This window comes from Canis lupus, chromosome 9 (assembly GCF_011100685.1).
Source record: "Canis lupus familiaris isolate Mischka breed German Shepherd chromosome 9, alternate assembly UU_Cfam_GSD_1.0, whole genome shotgun sequence".
Taxonomy (NCBI): Eukaryota; Metazoa; Chordata; class Mammalia; order Carnivora; family Canidae; genus Canis; species Canis lupus.
Genome location: NC_049230.1, coordinates 47,516,147 through 47,533,442, shown reverse-complemented (window position 1 = coordinate 47,533,442; position 17,296 = coordinate 47,516,147). Strand labels below are relative to the sequence as shown.

General features: G+C 46.0%; 1 protein-coding gene across 3 annotated transcripts in view; it reads left to right on the top strand.

Moving 5' to 3' along the window:
* Nucleotides 1-17,296, top strand: part of ITGAE (integrin subunit alpha E) — a 64,976-nt gene that overhangs the window by 31,306 nt on the left and 16,374 nt on the right. For all 3 annotated transcript variants that reach the window (XM_038548564.1, XM_038548566.1, XM_038548565.1), the window contains exons 9-20: nucleotides 707-860; nucleotides 1,436-1,586; nucleotides 2,072-2,139; nucleotides 3,033-3,168; nucleotides 3,717-3,859; nucleotides 4,212-4,352; nucleotides 4,978-5,202; nucleotides 6,203-6,333; nucleotides 7,668-7,798; nucleotides 8,553-8,719; nucleotides 9,773-9,901; nucleotides 13,932-14,005. In XM_038548564.1, coding sequence (XP_038404492.1) covers nucleotides 707-860; nucleotides 1,436-1,586; nucleotides 2,072-2,139; nucleotides 3,033-3,168; nucleotides 3,717-3,859; nucleotides 4,212-4,352; nucleotides 4,978-5,202; nucleotides 6,203-6,333; nucleotides 7,668-7,798; nucleotides 8,553-8,719; nucleotides 9,773-9,901; nucleotides 13,932-14,005 — 1,650 coding nt within the window. The remainder of the gene's footprint in view (nucleotides 1-706; nucleotides 861-1,435; nucleotides 1,587-2,071; nucleotides 2,140-3,032; nucleotides 3,169-3,716; nucleotides 3,860-4,211; nucleotides 4,353-4,977; nucleotides 5,203-6,202; nucleotides 6,334-7,667; nucleotides 7,799-8,552; nucleotides 8,720-9,772; nucleotides 9,902-13,931; nucleotides 14,006-17,296) is intronic.

Genomic DNA, 17,296 nt, shown 5'->3' with positions numbered 1-17,296 from the left:
TCTCACAACCCTAAGATCATGACCTGAGCTGAAACAATTGACTGAACCACCCAGGTGCCCCAGATGCCTCACTTTTAAAATGAGAATAATAGGGGCACGTGAGTGGCTCAGTTGATTGAGCAACTGACTTGTAGTCCTGAGATTGAGTCCTGTGTCAAGCTCTGTTCTCAGTATGGAGTCTGCTTCAGGTTCTCTCTCCCTCTGCCTCTACCCCTGAGTACACATGTTCTCCCTCCCTCCCTCCCTCCCTCCCTCCCTCTCTCCCTCTCTCTCTCTCTCTCTCTCTCTCTCAAAAATAAATAATAAGTAAATAAAATAAAATGAGAATAATAATAGTATTGGTCTTATAGGATTTTTGTGAGGATTAAATGGGTTAAAATATGTACAACGCTTACAACAGTACTTGGCATATAAGTAGTATGTAGATATTAGCCACGTTACTAATTTCATTATTCACACGAGTAGACTGAAGTGCTGTCTAGAACCTTTCTATAGGAGGAGGTGAGGGGCAGGGTGTGTCACAGCCTCCCCTCCACCTGAGCCTGCTATATGCCAAAGGGGTCATCACCACCTCTCTTTGGGTTTTTTTCCCCATTTGGAGGAAGATCAGTGAATAAAACAGATCATATTCTGGGGAATAAAATTTCCCCAGAGCTCAGTATCCCCTTGGCAGAGTTCTCCTCTTCATTTACTGTTCCCTACTTAGAGACAACATCTTCACGCCAAACCACGGCTCCAGAAAAAATGCATCCAAGGTCATGGTGGTACTCACCGATGGTGACATATTTGGAGACCCACTCAACCTCACAACTGTCATCAATTCTCCAAAGATGCAAGGTGTTGAGCGCTTTGCCATTGGGGTAAGAGGCAGGTGTGGGGGACACCTCCTGACTTTGGGCCATCTGGGCTGGGAAGGGCCAGGGTTCCTCATAGAGGCTTCTATAAACAGCTTACCGAAGCTTTGCTCTATTCACAGACACTCACCAACTACTCCCAGTCCCTATGTCCTGCACTTCCCCCACCCCATACTGGGTCTTCACACAGAGGGCTTGTTACCCAATGGTGGTCACAGCTCACTTGCCCAGCAGTGATGGGGAGGAAGAGCAGTGGACACTCAGGAATCCCAAAGGAAGGACCCTGGAGGAGATGGTGCTGAGCTGAGTCTTGGAGGACAAATAGGGGTAGCTGGCCTAGAGTGCAGGGGAAGTGGGAAGGGCTCTGCAGGCAAAAGGCACAGCATGTGAGAATGAGCCTAGTGAGAGAAGGAAGGAGTGTGTGCAGGAGAACAGGGAGCAGGGAATGAAGGCAGATGGTAAAGGGCCCTGAAGGCCAGCATAGGGGTTCAGCCCTCTCCCTGGGCCCTGAGAGCTCTTGGGGCCTGGGTTCCAGTCAGATTTCGTGGTCCTGACCCACTGACCGAGGGCCCCTGTTGCAGGTGGGAAATGCATTTGAAAAAAATAAGACCTACCATGAACTGAAGCTCATCGCCTCAGACCCCGATGACAGATACGCCTTCAAAGTGACCAACTACACAGCATTGGATGGATTGCTGAGCAAATTGCAGCAGACTATCATTCAAATGGAAGGTGGGGGCTCCAGGGGCAGTCCCCTCAGCATCTGGGAGGAGGCCAGGCTCTGTACTCCTGCCTCACTCCTGTCCTATCCCCATATGGCTCTCTGGGCAACTCCCACCACTTCTCTGAGCCTCAGCTATTCCATCTCTAAAAAGGCAACAGTATTCTCAGCCCCCTTACTTCCCCAGAATTCCCTGAAGCTGTGATGAGAAGTTCCTTCTGGTTCTGGAGATAGAAGGATGACTGGGGCATGGATCCTACTCTCAGAAGCTCACAGAAGAGGAAACTGGGGCCCAGAAAGAGGGAGTAAGCTGCCCAAGCTTACTCTGCCAGTAGCTACTAAAGCAGAACCAGGTTTCCATCTCAGCCTGGTGTATGCCCCATTATTCTGAATATCATTCACTCTGAGTGTGAGGTCAAACCAGGCCCTTACCTGACTTATTTTCTCCCTTCATCTCAGCCCACAGCAGTGTCTCACTGGGCTTCTTGGCTTCTAGGCACAGTTGGAGAGGCCCTCCATTACCAGCTGGCACAGGTCGGGTTCAGTGCCCAGATCCTGGATAAGGTATGTGGACAGCTTAGCACCAGGCAGGCTTGCCATAGGGGAGGGGCCCTGGTGACAACCAGGGACTCAGGGATCTCTGGCTTGCATTATAGGGCTCTGCCCTCCTATAATGATGCCTCTGGATGATCCCCTTTAGGAGAAAGGAAAACACTTGTACTTGCTTGCCCTAATCTGGACCTTTGAGGTAGATGAAGGAATGGCCATATTTATTACAGGAGTCATTTTGTTCTGTGCTCAAGGATTGAACAGTTCCCCTTTAACATGTCCTGCTAACACAGGCTTTGGCTTGGGTCACTTGCCTACCAAGTTTTGTATTTTTCCTCACTAGAGGGAAAAGATACAGGCATGGTACGAACACCAGCCTTGCATGGAGGAGGAATTATGATTAGCAAATTACTCCTTGTGTGCTAGGCATGGGCCCAGCAACCTGTACAGGAGATGAGCTCTGTCTTGTTCAATCATACTTTGTTTTAATGCTCACCATCTGGGACCTAGGTCAGATTTCTGTCCTGGGGGTGACTGGCACTGGAGGGACAGTTGTCCTTTTTTTTTATTTTAAAGATTTTATGTATTTATTCATGAGAAACACAGAGAGGCAGAGACATAGGCAGAGGGAGAAGCAGAGTCTCTGCGGGGAGCCTGATGCAGGACTTGATCCCAGGACCCTGGAATCACGACCTGTGCTGAAGGCAGACACTCAACCACTGAGCCATCCAGGTGCCCCCGGACAGTTGTCCAGATAGGGTCATGGGTACAAGGCAGGAACTGAGTATTTGCCATTTTACCTTCTTCCTGCATTTCTAGCCCCGCCTCCGCCTCTGCCTCCCAACCCCCCCACCCAGCTGGCCCCAGTCCCTCCCTCTCAGATGGCCTCCAACCCTTATTCCCTGTAGGGACAGGTGCTGCTCGGTGCCGTTGGGGCCTTTAACTGGTCAGGGGGCGCACTGCTCTACGACATGCACAGCCACCAGGGTTGCTTCCTGAACCAGACTGCAGCGGATGCCAAGACTGCACAGTACAGCTATCTAGGTGAGGGCAGGGCACTGAGGCTGGGCATCAGGCTATATTAGGCTTCCTACTTAGGGCAAGCTCTGGTCGGTCACAAGGACTGAGGGATAGGCCTTGGTTAGGGACCCTGAGGCTGAGAATTAGGACCTTCTGGATGAGGACAGGGCTTTCTCAGTACTGAAGCTCAGGTGGCCTTGGGCGGCTACCTAAGGAGGCAGGGCCTCACCATTAATAGTGGTGGTGAGTGACACTTCACCCTTCTCCTTGGTCCTCATAGACAGTATGTGTGATGAACGTGGAGGGTAAATGTGTGTGAAGAAGTGCATTTTGAATGAAGCTGTATATATGAGAGTGTGCACATCACTTCTGTGTGGTGAGGCATATGTATGTGACCAGCCATAGGGGGTAAGTGGGAGCACTCTGATCAAAAGGATGAGAAAGACAGTTTCTCCAGATCTGCCCCCCTGCCCAGGCTACGTTGAAGGACTGGCTGGGAAAGTGGGGGTTGGGGGGTCAAAGGAGTGGCCCAATGGGAGGTCACAGCCACAACCACCACCACCCCCTCCCAGGTTATGCAGTGGCCCTGCTGCACAAGACCTGTGGCCTCTCCTATGTGGCTGGGGCACCACGGTACAAGCATCGGGGGGCCGTGTTTGAGCTCCAGAAGGAGAGCAGAGAGACCAACTTTGTGCCAGTGCTGGAAGGAGAGCAGGTACCTGCTGGAGAGGGACACCCTCATTATTATAGATGGAGGGTCTGGAGGCCCTGGAGGGGATGGGACAGGCTCCAAGGCACACTGTGTCATCAGCTCAGCCTAGACAGAACTCAGGCAAAATGCAGTGCTCTGTATGTCTGATTGTCAACTGGCTTCCCCCATTGTGGGGGATATGGCTGCTCATCCATAGAAGAAGCTCATCCAGGCTTCTTTATTACTCTGGTGAACAAATTGATCTGGAATTACCTAAATGGTCCAGGAAGAGCAGGAGCAGGATCTAGCCTTGCTAAAGGGTATCAGAGGAAGCCTCCCCAGCACCCTTGTGAGCTGAGTTCCTTCTGGGCCATAGATGGGATCCTACTTTGGCTCTGAGCTGTGCCCTGTGGACGTTGACATGGATGGGACCACAGACTTCTTGCTGGTGGCTGCTCCATTTTACCACGTTCACGGAGAGGAAGGCAGAGTCTATGTGTACCATCTGAATGAGCAGGTGGGAGTCTTCATCTTTGCAAGCTTGCCGAGGTTGTGGCTGCTCAGCCTGGTGCAGAGCTGTTGGAGGTGGGGAGGGCCCTGACCCTGCCTTGCATGGAAGGACAGAGATGGGGTGGTGGTCAAGTTGGGCATCATCACCATTCCTCCCATACCTCACTTTCTCACTTTCCCCACCCCATCATTTCATGTTGATAACGTCTCAGATAGCGGCACAGTTCACAAAGCATGTTTGTCTATGATCCCACTTGTTTCTCACAGTAACTGTGTCACTCCCATTTTACAGATGAGGAAGCTGAGGCTCGATGATATTGAGAACTTGCTCAAGTTTACATAGCAAGTGTGTGGTAGAGCCAAGGCTAGAACCCAGGCCTCCCAGCTGCCAGTCCAGTACCCCTAGCTGTGGGAACAGAGAGGGCGGGCTCTGGGTCCTGACTACAAGGCAGGAAGATCCCAGCTTTACCATGCAATCACTATGTAACGTTGGGGAGGTCCGTTGCCTTTTCTGAGCCTCAGCCTCCCTGCTAGAGGATCAGAAACAAGTCCAATGAGCATGCCTCCTGGTGTAGCATGGGTACATACCCTGCCTCCTCTCTTGAGGACTGAGCTGCCTCTTTGCTTTACAGAACGGTTCCTTCTCCTTGGCATGTACACTGAATGGGCACCCTGGATTCACTAATGCCCGATTTGGCTTTGCTGTGGCAACAGTGGGGGATATCAGTCAGGATAAGCTCACAGATGTGGCCATTGGGGCCCCCATGGAGGGTTTTGGGGCAGATGACGACACCAGCTTTGGCAGTGTGTACATCTACAATGGACGTCAGGATGGCCTTTCTACCAGTCCCTCTCAGGTAACCTGCAGGGCTCTCTTCAGCCACTGCCTGGGATTCTGACCTCTCCTACAAGTGATGGCCTGAGCCCCAAGTCAGCTCCAGTTCTAAGTGTCAGGCAGGTCCCAAGGGGTCAGGAATGCCCAGTGCAGGACAGAAGTCACCTGGAGGTTACAGGCCAGGGCCTCACCCCAGACACTTCCAGCGGGGTAAGAAGTTGTGGCAACATCTTTTCACCTGTATTTCCCTTTTTTGGCATTCCGGACCATGGACCTGCCTTAGATTCTCCTTCCTCTCCTTCTGACCTTCTCTGGCTCCTTCCCCAACCCAACCCCTCCATGCCTTAACTCTCATCTTCCAGGACTCTATTGCCAGCCTCTCATGTTACGTATTTTATGAGCACTTTTATCCACCTCAGACCACAGTTTCTCTCCTAACTTCAGTCCTATATGTCCAGCTGCCTCCTGAGCACTTTACTGGATGGGCCCCCAGGCATCTCAGTCTCACCCAAAGCATTCTCTTTCCCCAGACCTGCTCCTCCTCTGGGCCCCTTCCACTCATTAGCGCGCTTGTCCTAATGATTCTCTCCCATATCCTGCCCCTGGCCTGGCTCCTGTTTCTCTCCATTCCCACCACTGCTGGCATGGCTTCTTCTACTCTCCACCTTCTACCCTGTGTCTGATTAGACAGGCCCATCTCACTGCCCAGCCCCTCACCAAGCCTCCTTGTACCCAATCCCCTGTTGTTCCCACTGTAGTGGCCCCCAGCTATGTCCTCCAATGGCCCTGCTATCCCCCCCACCCCTGCTTGCCTCACTGCCCCCATATCAAGTCTCACCTGCCCTTTAGAGCTCCATTCAAATGCTACTTCCCTTGGGAAATCTCGCCTTCTCTTTTCTTTCCCCACTTGAGGGCTCCCTGGGGTGGGAACCCTCAATCATATTGATGATCATACTGATTTGAATAAAACCCAAAAGGACTCCCCTTTTCCTCCTCCATGCCTTGTGTTTCTTTCTCCACAGCGGATCAAAGCCTCAGCGGTGGCTTCAAGACTCCACTACTTTGGCACATCAGTGGCTGGTGGCTCAGATTTCACTGGTGACGGCCTTGTTGACATCACCGTGGGTGCTCTGGGCCGGGCAGCTGTGCTCCGGTAGGGGTTTGCCCTGCTATCTAGGGTCCTAAGTCCCAGCCTCACCTAGTTGCCCTGACTTCAATGACCCCTCATGAAGATACCAGGAATTGATGGGAGGGAGTAAATGTGGTTGTTAAGAGCAATGCATTCTGGAATCTGCCCATCCAGGTTGGAAACTCAGCTCTCAATGAACCATGTGCCCTTGGGCAGGTTATTGTATTCTGAGTCCCAATTTTGTCATCTGTAAATGGGAATAACAATAACATCTACCTTATAGAGTTATGAAGATTGAGAGAATCTTAGCGAAGTATTTGGTATGGTTTTTGATGATGATATGAATTTCAGAGTGTCTGTGCTCCATCACTAAGTGAATTATCAAACCCCATGGCTGTAATACTCTGGCAGAGCACTTATCTGCCCTGTGCCCTCCACAAAGTTCCAGACTTGGCTGTTGCTATCAGGCATCTCAAAGTTAACATGTCTAAAAATGGACCTCATATTCTCATTCACTCATTCTCCCAACCTGCCCTTCCCCGGGCTTTCCAGCTCAGTAAATAGCACCATTTGTTCAGGACAAAATCCCAGGAGTCATCCTTGGTTCTTCATTTCTTCTTCTGCTCCCCCATTAACAGGATTTTGTCAGCTCTGTCTCTAAAATACCCCCCACTACAAGATGCTGTCATCTCTCACTTGTACCACTGCTTGGCATTCTTCCCTCCTCCCACTCCCTGTGCCCCATTCTCCACACAGCTGCTAGAAGAATCCCTTTATTCTGTGCTTAAAACCCCTCAATGGCTCCCTCTGTAAAGAACCCAAATTCTCTACAGTGGCCTACCCTCTCTGTGACCTGGCCCTGCCCATCCCTTCATCCTCATCTCCCATTACTACCCTCTGTCTCACTAACAGTGCTCCAGTCATGCTGACGTTTGTGTTCTTCAAACAAACCAAGCTCATTGCTGCCACCCTGTCCTTTGCACTAGCTGTGCTTTCCATTTGGAGTGAGGTTCCCCTCATCTTCACGTAGCTAGCTCTTGTTAACAGATCTCAAATGTTATCAGTGAGGCCATCCTGATCACCCAACCTAAGTAGCCTCCAATCTCTATTACCTTATTCTATATTATTATCATAGCATTATCTGTACATAATATTTTCCTATTTCTTCTTATATGCTTCTTGTCTGTTTTCCCACTAGAGAAGCGACTTGTCTTTTCCCCTACTATATCCCAAAGATGCAGAACAGCATTTCATATACTGGAGATGTTCAATAAATATTCATTGGATGAATGAATAAGCTGAACACTGAAGTCTGTCTTACGGTCACTTCTCATAGTTCTCTTTGCTGTCTTGTTTAGCTCAAGACCTGTGGTTTACCTGAACGTGTCCATGACTTTCACTCCCAAGGCACTACCCATTGGCTTCAACAGCAGTGTGAATGCAAGTTTGTGTTTTGAAATCAGCTCTAGGACCACAGCTACTGAGTCAGGTAACAGGCAGCCTAGCTCCCCACCACCTCCAGTGTCGTGATCATTCCATTTTGGCCTCAATAGGGACAGGGAAAGAGGACTGCAGTGGGAGGGGTACAAGGAGTGTTATGAAGTCCTGGCGCTTGAAATCCCTTTATTAGAGCTTAGTTCCTTTGACATTAGGTTCTCTTTAGTGGGAAGTACCCCAGGAAAGGTGACCTACTGTTAAAGCCATATTACGAAGGGATTCATCTGACCCCTGCTGGGAAGAGGGGATTTGGATCCCTTCATCAAGGTTGTTGGATTGAGTTTCTGAAAGAACACAGAAAAAAGCAGCCATGTCTCCATCTCCCATCTTGTCTATTCTATACAGTAAGGGAGTTGGCCCAGGTAATTTGTAAGGTGCATCCAGTTCTGCTATCTCAGGTTTTACTCTATGGTTTCTCTCTCCATTTTCTGAATTATTCTTCCTCCTCATTTTTTCCCCTTCAATAGAAGCCTCTTCTCTGAGCCCTGCTTCCCTTGGGAAGACTGACAGGTCTGGGAATGTGCTGCTTTGGGTTTGGGGCTGGGTCACTGAGCAACTCTAACTGGGTGCCAGAAGACCATGAGAAAAATACTTCTGAAATGAAGAGACTCAGAAATCCAGCACAAGGAACTGGGTGGGGACACCACTCAGGAGGGGCTCATAAGGAACTGCAGGCAGGTGAGGGGCCCTCTGTCTAGGGCTTACCCACCCTAGCCTCATCAGGAAGGTCTGATCTTCATTCCTAGGCTCCATAAAGATGTTTCTGAACTTCACCGTGGATGTGGATGTGGTGAAGCAGAGGAAAAGGCTGCAGTATTCAGACAAGAGAATTTGTCAGAGCTACCTTAGAGAGTGGAATGACAGCGTGCCCTGTCTTTGTGAGCCCCTTCTGCTCATTCCCACAGAGGGAGAGGTAAGTGAAGGAGTTTAGAAGAGAGTCCAGAAGAGTGTGCATACAAGGAAGGATACATACCCAAAACAAATTAGACAATTAAAATAATCCTAATAGATCAAAAATGACATAGTGGTATGAGAGATGGTGTTAATTGTCATAGTACTGCACAGTAAAGAAATCCACTGAAATTGAACACTAACTATGCCTCTGAGCTTCCTAGAAGCCAGACACAAAGGGAAATGCTCTAACGGCTGACATTTTTCTTGGTAACAAATCCCTCTACCTCATGTCATCTCACCTCACCTGGTAGTAGCAGTGGGACTGAGTGCCCTTAATAAATAAATATCAGAAAAATTGAATGAGGGAAAGAAATAAAGACTAAAGTTATCATTTACAAAGGTTTATTCCTGACAAAGGTGCCTAGAGACATAAAGGAAATGTATTCGTCAGGTTTCAGAGCCTGATAGGACCTTGAAGGACCTAGGAGAATAATTTATTCCAGTAAACTCATATGTTATGCTTCTACCTGCACATCTGTTCCTATGTCTATTCAGAGTGTTAATTAGATTAAGAAAGAGTTTCTAGCAAGTCTATGCCTTCCTTAAATAAAAGCTACATTTTCCACACAGGAATCATGCTCACTTACCCTTCCTTAGATGTTCAAAGCTCCTACTGTGGCTGAAAGGCTCACTTAATGGCCAATGGCACCCTATGCAATCTCCTCATCTTCAGTTTTTTACTTTTCTAATATATCCAGGCTGCTTTGAGAAAGATCTTTATAAACATAAATGTGACCATGATTCTTCCCTTCTGTGGCTTCCATTTGCCCTCCAAAGGGATAGGAACCATCAGGAGTTATCAGGCCTGAGGCCATAGCAGATCAAGTGAGATTTTCCCAAAGCAGCTTGGTTGAAGTTTCCCTTCAGGTTGGCTTATTTGGAAAAGGCTTATGACTTCTGAATCACCACTTTCATTATTTATTTCTTATTATGACTACATCAAAATTGAAAGGATTTTCCTTCTCATCTCCCCAACATGCTACTCCAACCTTGCATTACTTGGTAACTGTAGCTCTGTGAGGATGACCGCTTCTCCAACATCAGTGTCAACGTCAGCTACCAACTCCAGACTTTGGAGGGCCAGAGGGACCATCCCCACCCTATTTTGGACTTCTACACTGAACCCTTCACCATCTTCCAGGTGACTCAACTAAGTGAGAATCTCCTGGGAGCCAACCCCAAAAAAGCACCTGTTCCTCTAACTTCAGAGAATGTTAAAGTTGCGGGGGGGGGGGGCGGGCTCAGACAGTATTTGGGCCTCTTGCTGTTCAAATGGGGAAACTGAGTTCCTGAGATGGTGTTAATTTGCCCAGGGTCTTACTGGTCTCCAAACCACATGCAAAGTTAGTTCCTTTATGTTCACAGAAAACATGCTTGCTATATATTTAATGATGCATAGGAATATGTTGTTTGACTTGGCAAGAGTCTCTGATGATGGTGCAGTGGGGGTCCTGTGTGGGGCCTGGACTGGAGATAACCTGCTCTGTGCTGTAGACAGAATGCCCTTTAGTACACCTGTCTACCCAGGTCTTGACCATGACCTTCGGGCTGAATGTCTAGCCTATGAAACCTATGCCCTGACAGGTAGGTAATGTCACAAGAAACTTCTCTAAGGGAACTTCTCTAAGGGATAACTAAGGGAAATCAGAGGTCAAAATAAACAGTCAGATTTTCTGATTCTTTGATATCTTAGGTAATTTGGTTCCCACCTAGGCCCTGGCCCCCATGGCATTCTGTCAGTCTTCATTTAGAGGGTCTTATGGCATATAGAAAAGTCAGCAAGATCAAAGTGACAACATGAGCATTTAAAGTAATAATTCCAGTCAGCTGGAATGAACTGAGTCTCTAAAAAGAAAAAGGGGTGCCTGGCTGGCCTACTCGGTAGAGCATGGGACTCTTGATCTCAGGGTTGTGAGTTCAAGAAAAAAGAAAAAGAAGAGGGGTGCCTGGCTGGGCCTACTCAGTAGAGAATGGGACTCTTGATCTCAGGGTTGTGAGTTCAAGCCCCACACTGGGTGTTCATCACCCAGTGGCCTACTTCGAAAAATAAGTTAAAGAAAAAGAAGAAGCCAAAAGCAGCTTATACTGGCACAGAAAAGCTTCAGGTAGCATGGGTGATTATTTCCAGGTAATCATAGGACACTCATGACTAATTTTTAAAAATTATTTATTTATTTATTTCTGAGAGAGAGAGAGAATGAACAGGCACAAGTGAGGTCAGGGAGGGCAGCGGCAGAAGGAGAAGGAGAAGCAGACTCCTCAGTGAGCAGGGATGCCTCCCGCATCACCATTGGGTTCGACCCCAGAACCCCGAGATCATGACCTGAGCGAAAGGCAGACACTTAACTGACTGAGCCACCCAGGGGCCCATCAAGTATCTAATATTTTTACAACAATCCTCTATATAAATTAAATTGGATAATTCTTTGGCTCAATTTTGGCCAATATCCAATGGATCAGTCACAAATAGCAAATAGAATTAAGACAGTAACATAATCAGGTTACTGTTTGCTCATCTGCTCAGGAAGAGGGAGAATCAGCCTCCCTATGAGTAGAGATCATCATCTTAATTATGTTTGGCAAGAAATTTTATTTTAAACTTAAAATAGTGGGGGCAGCCCGGGTGGCTCAGTGGTTTAGCGCCGCCTTCGGTCCAGGGAGTGATCCTGGAGACCCGGGATCAAGTCCCACGTCAGGCTCCCTGCATGGAGCCTGCTTCTCCCTCTGCCTGTGTCTCTGCCTCTCTCTCTCTCTCTCTCTCTCTCTCTCTCTCTGTCTCTCATGAAGAAATAAATAAAAATCTTAAAAAATTTAAAAAGATAAACTTATAATAGTATATTTATTTTGTAAAAATGTTTTTAGAATTTGTATTGACAGGAAGTTAGATGATCCAGAACAGGAGAAATAATGAAACAAAATTTCATGAATAAGTAGATTATCATTAACTATATATATTCTGGTTTTTAGAACCTTGTTACTTTGAAATATTTGGTTTGCTAAAAACCTAAAGAATAATCCAAAGAATTCCCATGCATCTTTTATCCAGATTCCCCCAAAGTTACCATTTTGACATTTTATCATATTTGTTTATCATTCTCTTTCTCATGCTATTATACACACACAGACACACATATGTGTATATATACATATCACACACTTATATTTTGCAACCTTTGGAGACTAAGTCACAGATATGATACCTCTTTACTTCTGAATACTTAAGTATATATTTCCTTTTTTTAAAAAAGATTTTATTTATTTATTCATGAGAGATACAGACAGAGAGAGGCAGAGACACAGGCAGAGGGAGAAGCAGACTCCATGCAGGGAGCCTGAGGTGGGACTTGATCCCGGGACTCTGGAACCACACCCTGAGCCAAAGGCTGACACTCAACCACTGAGCCACCCAGGCATCCCATTCAGTATATATTTCCTAAAAAATAAGGGCATTCTCTTACAATACCACAGTACAAGGACCAAAATCAGGAAATTAACAGTGATAAAGTGTTACTGTCTAGTAGTGTACAAACTTTATTCAGATATCACCAGCTGTCCTATTAATGTCATGTATAGCAAAAGAGTACTTTTTTTTTTTTTTTTCTGGTCCAGGATCATTCATTACATTTTTTCATTACTTATCTTTAAATTTTTTTAAAAATTTATTTATGATAGTCACACACACAGAGAGAGAGAGAGAGAGAGAGAGAGAGGCAGAGGCACAGGCAGAGGGAGAAGCAGGCTCCATGCACCGGGAGCCCGACGTGGGATTCGATCCTGGGTCTCCAGGATCGCGCCCTGGGCCAAAGGCAGGCGCCAAACCGCTGTGCCACCCAGGGATCCCTCATTACTTATCTTTAGACTCCTTTAATCTGCAATGGTATTTCAGCCTGTCTCTGTCTTTAATGACTTTATCATTTTTAAAGAGTCAAATAACAGGCCAGTTATTTTGTAGAATATATTTCCTCATAACTACATTCAGGTTATGCATTTTTTTGGCAGGAATATCACAGAAGTGAAGTTGTTTCCTTCTAGTTGCACAGTATCAGGAAGCACACCCTTTGATTTGTTCCTTTGTAATTAATACTTATGGGGAGATGCTTTGAGATTATGTATTTATATCTTACATAACATCATTCATGATTCTTACCTTAATCAATTATTACTTTGATGGTCCAAAAAAGAGATTAAAAAAAAATATTCCGCCAATAAAATTGGGTGGGGGGGTGGGGGTTATTTGATGTTGGGTTAAGCACATAGATGTTTCCAAAGAATGAGTCTAGCTGGGAGCTTACATGGTTTAATCCTGCTCTCTTACATTGGGGTTGGGTGAAAAAGCAGGCTACTTGGCTATATTAAAAGTAAAACTAAAAAACAAAAAACAAACAAACAAACAAACAAACAAGAAAACCTGCCTCAAACTATTAACCAGCCAGATTAGAGCTCCAAGATTTGACTTCTGCAAACTGCATCTCCTTTTCTAGGAAGTAGGTTTCCTTTCTAGCATTGAGCTCCTATTCCAGCTCCAGGCCATGGTAAGTCTTTGCAGAAGCTGTTGAGGTGGTCACTGGGTGTTAGGGATGTAAATACAGAGATTTTCCTATTAAGGAGCTGGCTATGTTTCCCTCATAATAAAAAAGAGATGCAGTTCCTTTCCTATAGAGAAGACTGGCCACGGGGGACAAGAACCTCACAGGACTGACCTGTTAATACTTAATTAAGCATCCCCTATTCCTGCCCCTGCTGTTCTGTTTCTACTTAAAAAGACTAAGGAAGCTTTTATTCACTTAGGTTTTCCTCCCCAAAATGTTTAAAGGAGTATGTTGTGAGCCTTGCAGCTTAATTCACGTGATATAAATGTGACAGTCACCCCCACCATTCCATGAAGGTCACTCCATTTTTTGCCTTGGCCAGAGGCCTGAGTCGTGGTGTACTGTGTTGTAAGACCAAGCACACTCCCTATCCCCTACAGGTCAAGGAATGTCACAGTCACAGCTCTCTTGGCCATATGGGCACAACCCCAGCCTATCAGACTTCACTTGCTCGTACCTGTACTTCTCAGAGTGTAAGGAAGAAGAGGTGTGTCCTAAGGAGAAGATCACGAGGCAAAGCTACTGGGGATGGCGATGGTGGTATCCCTGGGCTGACCCCTGCTTCTCTCTGTTTGGTTACAGCTGCCCTATGAGAAGGCCTGCAAGAATAAGTTTTTTTGTGTTGCTGAGTTTCAGATGGCCACCACTATCTCTCAGTGAGTTGGATCTAGTCATCAGAGTTTCTGCAATTAACTTCTTCCTGGAGGCTTACCTGGGCAAACCCCTCATCACAATTGACTTTTCCTTGTGGCCCACAAAGGGCTTTGCATTTATTTTCTCATTGGGTCCTCAGCCACACCATGAGGGAGGCAAGAGATTTGTATTCCTGTTCTATAGATTAGGGAACAGACCCAATAGTTGAGGGACTGTGGGGTCACAGTGGTAATTTGGTGGACTTAAACCCAGGTTTCTTGACACTCTGGATAATTCTGTTTTCATAATGCAGTGTTTCTTGCTCCTAGGACTACCTCAGTTAGAGTAGCCTCTTCCTTGGCTCACCTCTTAACCAAATTACCTAAGTAATTCATTAAATATTTATGGAGCATCTCCTCTGTGCCAAGCACTCTATACTGGATGCTGGAGATACATCAGCAAACAATACAGACTAAAATTCTTGCCATTTGGTATTTTAGGAGGAGAAGATAATAGGTAAATTTTATGTTGATGAGATGTATTATGAAGAAAAGGCAGGGAAGGTGGGAGAAAGTGCTGGGTAGGGGTGGGTTGCAGTTTTCGAATGGTCAATAAAGGGCTCACTGAGGTGGTGTTTTGGTGCACAAAGGAAGAGGTTGAGGAATGAACTATATGAGTGTCTGCAGGAGGAGCAACTGCAAATGCCCTGATCTGGGAGCATAGTTGGAGGTGGAGGGACGGCCAGGATACCAGTGTGGTTGCAATAGAATAAGGAAGGGGGAGAGGTAATGTCAGGGCAGGAAGAACAGTTATTCGGGGCTTCTGAGGCCCTGCTTCAGGGCTTTTACTGTGAACTAGGAAGCTAGAGGAATGACAGGATCTTGCATTTTAACAGGCTTGTTCTTGCTGCTGTGTTGTAGACTGCAAGAGCAAAGATGTAAGCAGGGAGATAGTAAGGACCTATTATAATAACTCAGGTGAGAAGTGATGATGACTTGGGCCACAGTGGTAGCAGTTGAAGGTAGTTCTATTTTGAAATTAGAGCCCACAGGATTTGATGACTGATTAGATGTGGGGAGTGAAAGAGAAGGGTCTAAGGTGGCTTCCATCATTTCATCCTGAGCATCTAGAATTTTGCTGCCCAGTACAGTAGCTACTAGTCACATTTGGCTATTTAATTAAAATTAAGTAAATTAAAAATTTAGTTCCTCAGTTGATCTAAGCACATTCAAGTACTCAACACTCACATATAGCACAGATATAGACTATTTTCATTACTGTAAAAGTTCTGTTGGATCACATTGAACTCCAGAACAATGGCACTGCCAAGAACTGAATTGAGGATGCCTTTAGAAGGATGATTTTGGAAGGCAGGGTAGAGAGGAAGACATAAGGAGTTTGGCTTTGGACATGAGATGGTCTTAAAATGCCCTCCCCAGCTACTAGTGTTATATACGTAACATGGTGGCCAGAGTTGGCCTCTGTGGGCAAGAACACTGTTGCCTGAGTCCTGATAAGCCTTTTCATAGACATTTGTAGGACTTTGGATGGCCTAGCTCATCTCAATTACTAAGAATCCAATTGAAGATTTTTGAGTGCTTTGGAATCCAGCCTAATAAACAGATGCAGCTGTTTCCAACAGGAATTAATTACAGCCAAGAACTTCCTTCCCAGCCAACTCCTTGTGATATATAGAACACACACAACTGGCCCTCCATTGCCCCCTAGTGTAAATAGAAAGCAGTCTTTTCTTTTTCCAAAGTATTGAGTCTAGTCTTTAGCATCTAAATATTTCAGTGTTTTCCACCTTTTTTGTGGATATAGACTCCTAAAGAATCTAAGGAAAACTACAGACCCTTCTCCCTAGAAGATCATATGTGAATATGTGTTTGTATTTGGGGCCCTCTGAAACTGTCCATGGCCCTTAGGTTAAGAATCCCTGTGAAATATTCCAGTGGCTCTCAGATCTCTCTCCTGGGCTCTAGAACAGTATATCCAATTGATGTTTCAACATCTCTACCTTGTTATGCCATAGGTACTTCTCATTACATCCTTGACTGAACTTGTCTGGTCGACTGCCACCCTCTGGTCTTCTTCCAGTGTTCTCTCTCATGAATAGCACCACTTGGTCATCTGAGATGAAAATTCAGCCTTCATCCTTGACCCCTCTCTCTGTTGCTCTTGTTACCATATTTGGCTTCAGTCCCTTCTCTGTATCCCCACCACTACTGTCTTACCCAGGATTTCCACTGCAGGCTCCAGCTGTCTCTGTCCCCGACCCCCTCCTCCTCTATCTTTTTCTCAGCTGTGATAAAACAAAAACAATATAACAACAAAACACATGTCACATTGCTTCCCAGAGCTTCATATTCTGTTTTTGAACAGTTCAGATGGCTAGGAGATTTTCTTTTCTTTCTTTTTTTTTTTTAATATTTTATTTATTTATTCACTAGAACACACAGAGGGGAGAAAGAGAGAGAGGCAGAGACACAGGCAGAGGGAGAAGCAAGCTCCACGCAGGGAGCCTGACGCGGGACTTGATCCTGTGTCTCCAGGATCCTGCCCTGGGCTGAAAGCGGCACTAAACCACCCAGCCACCGGGGCTGCCCGCTAGGAGATTTTCTTTGTATTGTTAATGTTTTTCTGTAAAGCTCAATTGTGGACAGTAGTATTATCCTCTGGGGCCCCACAGCACCTCTGTGGACTGAAGGAAGCTCTCACAAACCCTCCAAGTCTTCTCTTCTCCAGTCTGAATAGATTGTTTTAAACTAATCTTTAAATTGGAAGGGCCTGAATGATTTTGTGGATGGGAGAGCTGAGGCCAAGAAAGGGGTAGGGGCCGTACCTGTCTCATGCACCACTAATCTTCAGTATTGAGCAGAAGTATCTGGCACAGAGAAAGTACTCCATAAGTATATGCAAAATGTATGAATTTGTGTTTCATGAAGTGTCTTGCCTAGGGTTGCACTGAATTGGAAGTAGAAAGAGGATTTAAATATAATTTTCCCAACCCTCTTTTGGGATTGCTAGACCTTAGGCAAATGAGTTAGACTCTCTTGGCTTCTGTTTGCTTTTCTATGAAAAGGAGAGTAACCATACTATTTTATAGGATTATTATGAGGATTAATTGAGGATGTGAAGGATTTCATTTAGCACAGTCCCTACCATATAGTAAGCACCAAATAAATGGTAGCCATTATCATCTCATACAGCAACTGAGGTGGGTGTGGCAGTCCAGGCATTTACTTATGTTGAGGGGAAGAAAATCTAGGCTAAATGTATCCTTTAGGCAATTTAAGGAGTTAGTTAAGAAT